General features: G+C 41.7%; 1 protein-coding gene across 2 annotated transcripts; it reads right to left on the bottom strand.

Annotated features, from left to right (window-relative positions):
- Window positions 1-5,918: 5,918 nt before the first annotated feature.
- fam167ab (family with sequence similarity 167 member Ab) lies at window positions 5,919-11,984 on the bottom strand. Of its 2 annotated transcripts, none has more exons than XM_058613377.1 (3): window positions 11,287-11,984; window positions 8,653-9,019; window positions 5,919-6,645 (listed from the first exon to the last, which is right to left on the bottom strand). In XM_058613377.1, the coding sequence occupies exons 2-3, from the start codon at window positions 9,010-9,012 to the stop codon at window positions 6,382-6,384; spliced, it is 624 nt and encodes a 207-aa protein (XP_058469360.1). In that variant the 5' UTR covers window positions 9,013-9,019; window positions 11,287-11,984; the 3' UTR covers window positions 5,919-6,381. The 2 variants fall into 2 exon arrangements, with proteins under 2 accessions (XP_058469360.1, XP_058469359.1); XM_058613376.1 differs by having other exon boundaries at window positions 8,653-9,016.
- Between the last annotated feature and the right edge of the window lie 54 nt (window positions 11,985-12,038).

The following is a 12,038-nucleotide window of genomic DNA, read 5'->3' as shown; positions in this document are numbered from 1 at the left end:
CACTGTTCATCTGTCGATGTTGTGAAATGACAAGCATCAAAAACATGGTCGCAAAACATAGACACAATTAAATTTGACTCTTGTGCAACAAAACTGGCACGAGGTGAAGATTTAAAAAACAAACAAAAAAAAAACCTAAGCATGATCCTCTGTGACCGATCATTTGCTTGGATGCACCTAAGCTGCTGTGAAACTTCAGCCTGAGTTTCATCAAAGCAGTCATGCTGGATGTAGCTTAATGCCCTCAAAGTTGGGGATTAGTTTTTCGGGAGTCTGCGGTAGAAGTAACAGGCGGGACATTCCTTTCTGTGAAGCCACTCACACCAGGCTGTGAGGCCACTTCCTCCACAGGTCTGCCATTATGGCCCACTATGTTTAAAAGCACAAAACTAACTTAAAAAGTTGATTGTTTTTGAGTTTGTTGTGGGATTGAAGCAGAGGTAGCGCGTGCAGACTGGAACACTACACCTGGGCTCATATAGCCTGTTAGGCTTGAGACACTGCCTCATACAAAAGGATGACATGGCCAAGAAACCTGTTCTTTCACTGAGCAGACACTTATTGCCTCCTCACTTTTACTTACACCCCTTTGCGACGGCATCGCTTAAAGACTTTTAGTATGGGAGAGTACATGAGTGTTTTTGACGAGCTCCTTTGTGTAATTTGACTCCTAATTGGCCTCTAATTTGTCATTTAAAGTTTACACCGCCGCTTTCAAAGGACATAACGATTAAAAAGATGCGTCTGTTTAATTAAAGATACCGTGCTGTTTATGAGGAGGCTGCCAATTATCATATCTGCCTCTACACTGTCTACTCTCATATCGCACAGAAGAAACCTTGACTTCTTTATGCCTGATTTGAGTTTAGTCAGATTTTCAGTGGGAAAGAATGTAGTGTAATTCTGCATAGTCCTCATTTGACTTTCTGCTCGCAAAGATTTGATTGGCCATGCTCTGAAAACCAAAGAATCATGAGCCAGCTCGGTCCTGCTCTGAGCTTTTTTCAGGCTTTTTGTACTCCGTGTACCGTTTTGGTTCTGTGGCCCAGATATGCAGAACATTTGCAAGCGTGAAGCAGCCACAGAGACGGATTTCCTCAAGTGTTCAAACAAATGTGTTCAAAAAGTAACGCCATGGCTGCATAGCTGTCCATTGCTCTGAAAGTAATTTAAATTGGTATAAAAACCAGCCCATTGTAGCTTAGCTCCCTTTTCCTGCACTGTTTTCATACATAATCAAAAGAAATGTGAAATTTTGATAGATATTAATTTTCCACACTGTAGTTTCAAAGCTATTTCAAGGCCCTGGATATGCTAAATATGTGTTATAAGTGTTTCTCTGACCTCATAAATCTATCTTAATACTTCAGGGGTGTAATAGTGTGGTCAGGTTTAAAGCCTCATTCGTCTGCGTTGCACCTTTTTTTCCTTACACACAAACTGCAGTTCCAGTTCAGCACTTATTTCAACACCATTAAAACATTTGTTATGTTGTTCTTGTGTAAGGTTTTCCAGGAATATATGGAAAACAGCAGTAAGGGTTGAGCTAAATTTAATATTTTCGAAAGTGTAGTTCAATAGGTGTCATCACATTTATCTAAATCAACATGAATGCTTTGTGACGTTGTTTCTCCTCTTCTCAGCACACTCACACTTTATCACGATGACACTACCTTTGTTTTCTCTCCCTCCCCCGAGTTTGTGCTTCTCCTCTCTCTCTCTTTCTTTCTCTCTCTCTCCTTGTTCTTATTTTCACAGGTATCCCTGATTCCAGAGCTCCAGAACACGACAGCTCAAGTAATACAACGATAACCATTACTACATATATTATATAGCTACTCATTACTGCTAATGTTAATAATATCCTCATCCATGCTTCATCCATGGCTTGCCCTTTTCTCAGGGTCACATGAGGAGCTGCAACCAATCCCAGATGGCGACACTGATGATAATAATTGTGAGTGATTTGTGAAATGCTCCTGGTCTCTATCTTCTTCTCTTTCCACTCTTTGTAAATATGATGTCTTGTCTGTTATCTGCTAAACCTCTGTGTGGTTCTTCCTGAGGTTTCTCCCATTTTTATTTCCCCATAAAAAGTTTTTTTTTTGTGGTGTTTTCCCCTCACTCGATGTGTGGGTCTGAGGACAGAGGGTGTCACTTGCTGTACAGACTGCAAAGCCCTTGTGTTTGTGATGTTGGGCTATATAAATAAAAGTGAATTGAATTGTGCTTAAGACGACACTTTCCTGAGACGGTGTGTCTGGGATTCTCGCCCTGAGCTTCACCTTGCTGATGTGTCTCCTGTCAGTCCTTCACGCTCAAGCATATAGCGTTCAGTCACGGTGAGAAGCGCTTCTCAGAGGTGTCACATCTGTGACTATTCCCGGAACAGAACATCTACATGTGTGAATGTCAGAAAATTGTAAAGATAGTTGTTTATTTCTTTCAGTTACATACAGGACGGTGCATCCAAATCCCCCGAAAACAACCTTATTCAATCCCCACATGGCCTAGTTTAGGCATCAGGATTGTAGCCACTGGTACTTTATGGGCTTCATGCTTCAACAGCGGAGATGGTGCTCGATTTCATGCCCGTCAAGTCATATTTTCATGTAAATGAGATGGTGTAGGCATGAAATTAATAAAATGCCAAACTCCGGGGACAGCTGTTGGGCAGAACACGAGTATACAAAAGCACAAAGCACTGATTGTTTTCCCTTTTGTATCTGGAACAAACTTTTTTTTAATTAAATTACCAAAAAAAAAAAAAATGGCTAGCACTTGTTTCATTATAACAGCAAAAAAAAGGTTAAATCTTGACATCATTAGAACATGTATGTGAAGGCCATTTGGCAGCCTTTCAGTCAGAAGGAGCTGTGGCTTTTAGCGGCAATAAGCCGTCATAAAGCCGGAGCTCATGCATGAGAATCTCGGGCTCAACAGAGTCTTTCACTACATGCCACCTCAGGCTATCTCATTTGAGAGTGGGGTACACTGACTCCCACATGCTCAATCCCGGGCTGGTCCCAACTGTTTATCCAAGATATTGTTGAGCGTGCACAGACGGAACAAAGGCTATAGAGCAAAAAGAGACACAGGCTCATTGAAAGAAAGGATGTGGGAGACCAGAGCTATGTCGTGTCCCACAGCTTAGAGGAACACATTTGGCCAAGAGTTAGAATATTATATGATATAAACCCCATTGTAACGTTTATTCTAAAGCCACGGGCCGCAGCCAGTACATCTGGTTTACAGTGGCTATTTGTAATGCACAAATACTTTGTGAAGTACAAAATTCACGTATCTGTGCTTTACTTTGTTGTTTGTATTTCTCGCAACTTTTACTTTTACTCCACTACATTTCCTCTAACTGTCTTTGTTACTCGTCACTGCCAAATAAAATCAGAAGAAGAGTTGATGATGCCCTGTATATATAGAGAGAGAGCTTTTTCTAGTCTTCATGAGCAGCTTTACACTATAGTTTTGCCGTTCACACGCTGCAACATGGGGTTAAGTGTCTTGCTCAAGGACACCTACAGACTAGCAGGGCCAGGATTGAACTGACAACCTTCCAGTTGAAAGACAACTCACTCTACCACTGAGCGACCATGGCTCAACTCTAACTCCTCACTTTTTTTCTAATACTTTTACTTCTAAAAACCTAAGTACATTTTATATATCGGAAAATTACTTTTGATACTTAAGTACAGTAAATGTCATATAAAAAAAAAAAGTGACTAACTTCTGCCAAAGTCATTTTCTACCTGCTTCAAATGTATGGGATTCCTTTGGATCTTTCTGTTTTTCTGCCTGAATTTGTCATGAAAAAGTCATCTGTGCACTCATGCTTTATCTAATAGTACACAAACAATTAAACCAGTAACAGTACATGGCTACCAGGAGCACTTGTGAGGTGAGGTTATTGCTGCCAATGGAGGTTCAAACAGTAACTATAAGTCCAAGGGTTCACTTACTTTTTCCATTGTGAATGTTTAATAAGTGAGTTCAAATGTAATTAAACCCCTAAACCCTTTTTTTAAGTTAAAAAAAACATTGTACATGAGTATCCAGTGATGTTATTTGCTGAATTAAAGTATTGATACTGGTCAGTTTTGGTGTGGGTTTGAGTTTCACTTCCCCTTTTATTTTGGTAAACGTTCATGTCTTCCTGTCGCGCGGTTCCTTCATTTGTCTTGACACATCTCCCCTAATTTTCCTCATTCACTTCACCTGGTGATCCTTAAGTAAACACTCGCACCTGCCCTTGATTCCCTCTTCCCTATATAGTGTCCCCAGTCCCGCAGTCATGTGCCAGTGCGTCGTTTATGCTCGCAGAGAACACGTCAGAGTCCGAGTCTGTGTCGCCTTTTGCTAAGTTAGCTCGAGTGCCAAGTTTTGTCTTGTTAATTCAACTTCTAGTGTCTGTCTGTTCAAGAGGATGAGAAAGACCCTTGGCTCTTTCATCGTGCCTCTTGTCGCTTGCATTTGGGTCCAAGCAGTGTACTCATCCTTCCTAACACATTGCTGTACATACCTGTATATTCTGATTTATTTCATCTGTACATGAATCTGGGCTCTTTTCATAATCTTCTCACTGGGAAGTACATGTTTTTCCCCATTCATTTAAAGTGTTCACCCTGGATCATTATCATCATCATCCCGCGACAGCCTACAATTCAAAAAGAACAAATCTTTTATTTTACGTATTGTTGGAGGCACATTTAGAATATATTCCTCTGCATTTCAGCAGTGATATAACTCCATGAAACATTAAACAGATTACACCATCAAATAAACTTTGTTTCCAGATCCATTTGGTGAGATTTTGTTTGCGTTCACAGCAAATTAAAGCAGAATCTCTAACAAACGTCAGACTCTTGATGGGGTTATTTATTGCCAGGTCATTTATGTGAACAGAGAGGCACTAACAATGACCCCCGTGGAGTATCATATTTGACCAAACCAGTTCCCAGGCACAGTATGTCCCTTTAGATTATAGGCTTATTAACGCAAGATCAAGACCATATAACAGTTGTTCTCTTACCAGGTGGCACCGTGCCTCACTTCTGAGGACAACAGCACACACTGAGACAAAGACGGCGTATTGTGTTGGCACAGAAAGCCGGTCATGCAAATGCCCTAACAGCAGCCACACACGTCAGCATTGCCATCACTTCAGCGCTTGATATAGGAGCTAATCTGTTTCTCGAATGCCGCGATTTTGTGTTCAGATTGCATCAGAGCATGTCTGAGCCACAGAAAGGGGGCAACGCTTTTTCCGCCTGCATGGACTTTGCGTGACGGAGGTTGACTCGAATTTCATGTGATTCAGATGTGAGGAAACAAACTGTATTGTGGTGAGAGCGAGTATATAATGTTTATCCAATGTCATATCCGATTATAGGAGAAATGCCAACGTAATGGGAGGGATTTCAAGAGGAGGCATGCAATCAGGTCTTCGGGTATGCGTAACAGAGTTGTGCTTCAATATTTATCCTTGAAATTCCAGCACGCTTTTGTTTTAAACAGACACTGTCATCGTGGACGTCAGTTCCTTGCTGGAGCTTAAATATTAAAGAAGACAATGCTGCAAACAAAAGGTCAGGATTACTGGAGAGCAGGAGGAGTTCGGGAACTAGTGCAAGTCCATCCATTCATCCATCTTCTACTGCTTTATCCTCCACATGAGGGTCACAGGGGTCGCTGGTGCCAATCCCAGCTGACATAGGGTGAAGCGTCCTATTGAACTTAACATGTGCGTGGTCTTGGCTCGAGGACAGAAACCACTAAAGCACCCGCCGACAGGTACCTGGTAACAATATGACCGATAAAAGCCATCAAGGTCTAAAGCCAGTCTGTTCAAATGGCGGCCCGTGGGTCACGTGCGGCCCATAACCAGCTTCGTAACGGCCCACCAGAAATGACTGAAGAAATAAGTAGAGAAACACTATTCACTGTCCTTCAAAAGGTCCTACATCAATTCCTACAGTAGTCTGATAGGTTTGATAGCAGTGTTGGTTCTTTTGTATTCTGTTAAAGACACTTTGAGATGTTTGTGGGTGGAATATGATGTATTTTTCTCTTTTTTTTCCAAAGAGAAACAAATGCACCTTTTTGATTTCATGCACTTTATGCACCTGAGATGTTAATTTTTTTATTTAAAATAGTTACAGCTAATACTGTGTACGTTTTTTACACACTTTGAGGTGTGGGAAGTGGAATAGTCCTGGTCTAAAGGTCTAAAACGAGAGGTTGCTGTAAACCGGCAGAGGCATCAACCCATTTGTACTTAATGAAGTCAAGGATTATAACTGGCTAACGACACTGGCCTCACAACAACGCGAAGTGAGTGAGTGTCACACTATCGAGACCCGAGAGCCACTAGCAGAGCGAGAAGCGGCGAGAGTGAATGTTCATCTTTGTGACGCCGATGAGTCTCAGCGGGGCCGAGAGGCCGAGGCCCGGGGTCACTGGACACTCGCACAGCAGGTCCGACAGCTCGTCGCGCTCCTCCAGGCCAAAGGTGGCGTCGTTGAGCATCCTCCGGTGCAGGTGACACGTCTGCTCGATCTTCAGCTTGTTGATGTCGCTCCGGAGCCGCATGAGCTGCCTCGCCAGCTGCTGGTCCTGCAAGCGCATGTCAGTCTGCAAAATAAATGAATAAATAAATGAATGAATAAAAAAGAGACAGAGACTGAAACTACAAAACAAATATCAGGAGCAGGTTTCACCAGTTTCTAGTTATTCATGTAGATCTTTCCATCTCATGCAATTAAGCGGTTTCCACTTTTCAAACTAGTCCTTTCGACACATTATTTAGTCATAGTTTTATTAAAATGTTTTTCATTGTGGACTACAGCATGTCCTTAAACCCAAAGAGCACCCGTTATTTTATATCTGGTTTACTTCAACGGCATTTCTCAGCCCTCCTCCTCTCCCCAGGCCTCATTGTTTTTAATTCCAAACAGTGTTTCCGACAACAGATTATACATAATTCATGTGATTTAAATTCACAGGCGTTCATTGTTTAGGAAAATCCAAAGAGAAAAGTCACAGTGGGGAGGGGAGAATCTGTTTTCTTTCTGTCTTTTGTGTCCGCTTGTTGCGTGTGTGCAAACATTTGCACAAAGATTACAATAATCTCTCTTGTCCAAAGTGTTTGTGGCCACATACTGTGTGTGAATGAGTCTGGTGCCTCTTTGCGTGCTCTGTTCAAGCCCGCGAACCGTGGGTGAATGTGCAAACTAATTGAGTAAAGTCAGAGTAAATGAGTGTGTGTAAAGAGACATCTGAGGCCACTGACTGAGGACTATGGAACTCAGGTTGAATGGAATTCCTCTGGACAGTAATTGGTGATTAAGGATGTTAAATGTTAAATTCTTATTAGATAAGCCTTGAGCTGCAAATATCTGCAAAGAAACATGCATTGAATGTTTCTTCGCTCAAGCTGGTTTGTTAGTTTGTTAGTTTGGAAAACAGTAGAGACGTGGCAAAACAAGATACATACAAAAAAATATTCTTATTTCAAGGCTATGAAAACAAATGTATTTGCATTTTCAAGCAATTATACGCTTATATAAACATACTTTTAGGTAGTGTATTCAATTTCTGCCAATAAACCCTCTATTACATACTAAACCTTGGTTTACCACCATCTGTCCTGAGCTCCTCTCCTCTCTCCTTTAAAAGTTTCTTTGCAACATACAGTACAACATTTTTGTCAGTGCTGCAGCATGGGTAAAGACCTGTATACAACGTAGGGGTTTGTCCAATAGGAGGTTTTGTCATGCACCGTCAGTTGTGTTACTTTAGTTCAGTGTCACTTCCTGTTTTATTTTGTGTTAGATAGTTTTAGTTCAGTGTCACTTCCTGTTTTATTTTGGAAAGGGGTTTCTCTACTTCCTGTGAGCGCCTTGTCTGTCTTGTTCTGTGTCTCGCCTGATTCCGTGATTGTGTTCACCTGGTGCTCATTACCCTCACTCCCTACATATACTCCCTTCTCCCACTTTCTGTTGCCAGTGCGTCTTACGTGTATTGTCAGCGTCCGTGCCGCTTGAAGTTCGCATCAGGTCAGAGCTCTTTTGTGATGTTAGTTTAGTTTATGTTCTTGTTTATTTAGTTGATGTTCTTGTTTGTTTTCTCAGCTTTTTTCAAGTCAAGTATAGCTTAGCTTTTAGCTTAGCGTTTAGCTTTTTCCTGAGCTGTTTTCTGCTCTCATTTTGTTTGCCTGTTTGAAGGAGTCAATAAAACTCTTATAAAACCTTCTTCTGTTTCCGGCTTCGTGCATTTGGGTCCAAGCTTAGTGAGAGTTCGTAACAACAGGTTTCCACTCTCTCTTAACTGCCATGTGATGGGTCAAAGTCTCCTGCCACTTGCATTTACGTTATGCTGAAAGGTTATTATGGAACTATTGATTAATAAATAACTGTCCAAATAAGTGTCCACTGTTGAATCTCAACTTTACACGTAAACAAAGTCTTATCCCTCAAAAAAAAAACTTTTAAGTTGTGAGGACCAGCCAAAATGTCCTCTAAGGTAAAAAATGAGAGGAGTTTGAATCCAAATTTGTTCTCAAAGTCTATTACTATAAGCACACAAGCATCTTTGTATATTCATACATACAGTTGGCATGTGTACATAGCAATGTCTCACCAGTTCCTTCCTGAGCCAACTGAGAGCGTCGTCAATGTTCCCGAATCCTTTCAGCACACCAGACGACAGCTTTCGCCGCTGAGACACGTCAGAGATCACCGCGCCCTCCTTAGGTGCCGCTAGGTTCCCGTCGGCCTCCCGTCGAATCTGGCCTTTTCCAGTCCCCGTCTTTCTGAAGCCCTCTGCCTCCAGCCTTGCTTTCCACTCCAGATAAGAAGGCCTCCTGGTCTCCAGTCTGAGTTTCTCTGTCAAGGCCTTCAGGGTCATGAGATGGTCATCTTTTGACATTTCCTCCTCTTCACATTCAGCACTTTCAGAGACCACCACAGTGATGTGAGGAGGTGAGAGGTCGTCCATCATCAATCTGCTGAGCACACAATAAAGCTCCTCAAAAATGTGAACTTTTGAGGCAATGGTTATGACTTTTGTTTGTCCTTCTTGCATCTATTTTAAAGTAGTTCTTTCTAAGGACTTCCATTAGTTTTTTAGAGGCAGATATGGAGAACTGCAGAGGAGAGAGGAAGCAGGCGATGACATGTTTTCTGACAATACCGCGGTCAATCAGTTTTCACACGATAAGAGACAGATGATAAAAGTCCTACAGCTCAACTTTGCCACGACACACTGCATAACTGGATCTCAGAAAGAGCGACTGGTGATTATCATTAAAGATATAGCCCTCGGCTCATGTCTGACATTAAAGGAGGAGCACACTGAGGGAACACACCTCAGGGATTTGTATTTAACAGGAACAAATTGTTTCCATAGCAACCGCATGGGCACTGCAAGTGAATCAACAGTTTTTCCACATCCTGTCATCGGCGCCTGAACCGACCTGAAGTGACAGATGACTGGCAGTGGAGCACAGTTTCACAGGGTTTGGAATGTTAAGTGAAATAATTGTAGACGATATTTCAACACAGACTGTAAAGCCTAAGACACACAAACATAAGAACTCATTCTGAAGCAGAAACGTGTGTCTAGACAAAACCAAATCTCACCGCAACCTGTCATATGTAGCCTAGCAATGAAAACCACAACTATCAACCACATGGTGCTTAAGGAAAAGTTGAGTTGCCCTTTTTTTTTTTTTTTTACCAGGAACCTGCACTAAATCTTTAATGTAGCCTCTTAAATGATATAGCAAACGCACACTTGTTGGCCAATGGTGGCAGCAAACGGCGACTCTCTGCCAAGTGTCTTCTTACAAACTCTTCAAGCTAAGTGGTTAGCGCTCACTTATTTCCTTATGGGTACAGCAGAGCAGCAGTGAAGCCGTTGCCCGTGTGTCTAATGACAGGCTTGGCTCTCTTGCAAAGTCAAACAGACATCCGGCCGTGCAGCGTGGCCGACTTGTCAATGCTCTTGTTTTGTGCAGGAGTCGCTGTGATGGACCACAGAGTTACAGGACACCGCGGAAGGAAAATCCATGCCACATGTATTTTTAAATAGAGTGCGTAAAGGCCATGTTCTGTATATGTACAGTGAAGAATTGATTGAGATTGAAACTGCAGAGCTCAGCTGTTTAAATGGATGGGGGGGCAGGTATTATGAAATTAAACCGTGGGCACAGTTATGAAAAAAGTAATGGTTTCATATTCAACCAGGCTTGTTGGCTGTTTGTCCATTTCAGAGGCATTTCTTGATGAATCTAGCCGCTTGAATAGACCAGCAGGAAACGGGCTGAGAGACAGCCAACTTTTATATCCGGAATATCAAATGGAGACAAATAAGAACAGCCAAAGAATCCTCCTTATAAGCTGCCTAATTGCATTGCTCTGCTGCAACCTGTACTCGCAGTATCTCCACATCAATTAAACATGTCAAAAACCATATGTCGCTAAAGAGCTCAGGAAAATCCAGGCCTGTCTACGTAACAAAACATGACAGCAGAGTCACGAATCAGGCCGAGGTGTGTGTACAGTATCTCTACAATCTATAACATAACCTGCCTTTGAGGCAGTCCCATTCACAGGTGCTGAATTTCAATCGGCAGTATGTGAGAATATTATTTGCAGGGTCCCGGGTTTACTCAAAGAGATAACACAAAAGCTATAAAAATTACACAGGCATATTGGATTCCTGCATTATGGCGACGGAAACTTAATAATGCAACTTAACCGCCAATACAGGCCAAACTGATAATAACAGAGGGAGAAAGTAGATATCTAGCAACAGGTGCTCGTTTTCCAATTCTGTGGAGAAAAATGGGGGGCATTAATATACATTAACACACACAAACACACACATGGAAACAACAGAGCTGAGAGATGTCATGTGTTTCCAACATCAAACACGATCCCTGTGTGTTCAAGAAGTCAGCCCTGTATCTCTGTATTTAATTTAACACATGCACAGAGAGAATGTCAAGATATGAAGTTGTCAAAGTTCACACATTTTACAACATATTTTCATACTGTCCCTTAAAAAATCACTTGTCTCACAAGTTATTTTCTTCAAATAGAATCATTTACATTAAAAAAAAAAAAAAAAGCATGGGTGATGCATGATAGTCTTCTTCACATTGAACTCACACGTTTGCGTTTATTCAGGCTTCTCTGATCTTTTCTGACATGACGTGAGACACCAACCGCGTGAAAGACAGTAAATCGAACTTGCATATGATTCATTTACCTTGGAAGTTGTTTCCCAGACTTCAATCTCTCCAGCTCTTGGACCACAGTCTCATCTTCCCGTGCTGCTCCACGGTCTGCTTGTTTTGAGCAGAAGGCTGCAACTGGTGGAGGTGGAGGAGGAGGAGGAGGAGGATGAGGAGGAGGAGGGGCGGGGAGGTTGCGTCAGGTTCTTGTTGCCTGGAGACCTCCCAGGAATCCCTGTCAGCCTTTTCCGCCACATGAATACTACTGCAAGAGCGCCACAGTCTGATGAACAGGCAACAAAGTTTCCATTTTTTTTTTAAAATGGTTTTTTACTTTTATTGAACAAAAATACAATAAACAACTCTTTTTTTCTCCGTAAGACAACACATCTGGGACAGCGAGTTCAAAATATTACAAATTCAGAATATGAAACCAGCTGGATGTAGGACAAAGTTTCCCTGCTTCCATACATACAAGCATTTTCCCTTAAAAAATAACTAATAAAAATAATTTCGGAAAGAATAAATACAAAAAGATGCACATATCTGGAGAATGTACAGATACTTATTTTACAGCCTACTCAACTAGCATTGTAGAAACTGCTGTAAGAATCCATAGAAACTTTTTTATCAAGGGTTGTTGTTGGCTAACTTTATAAATAAAAAATATCTGAATAAACAGATATTAAGCAACCAGTGGTCCGTTAAACGTGTTTTCTGTTTACAGAGACAGAGTGTATCAGTGCAGAGGACCAAAGCACTCAAAGTCCTGGTGCTGGTGTTTTCC

This window comes from Solea solea, chromosome 17, assembly GCF_958295425.1.
Source record: "Solea solea chromosome 17, fSolSol10.1, whole genome shotgun sequence".
Lineage (NCBI taxonomy): Eukaryota > Metazoa > Chordata > Actinopteri > Pleuronectiformes > Soleidae > Solea > Solea solea.
The sequence above is the reverse complement of the archived record's forward strand: the minus strand, read 5'-3'. Positions and strand labels throughout refer to the sequence as shown.

Excerpts from the sequence above, each read along its gene's own strand:
- fam167ab (XM_058613377.1), bottom strand. The coding sequence starts at position 9,012 with ATGATGGACGACCTCTCACCTCCTCACATCACTGTGGTGGTCTCTGAA. Across the intron at positions 6,646-8,652 it reads GTTGGCTCAGGAAGGAACTG|ACTGACATGCGCTTGCAGGA; the intron begins GTGAGACATTGC and ends TTTATTTTGCAG.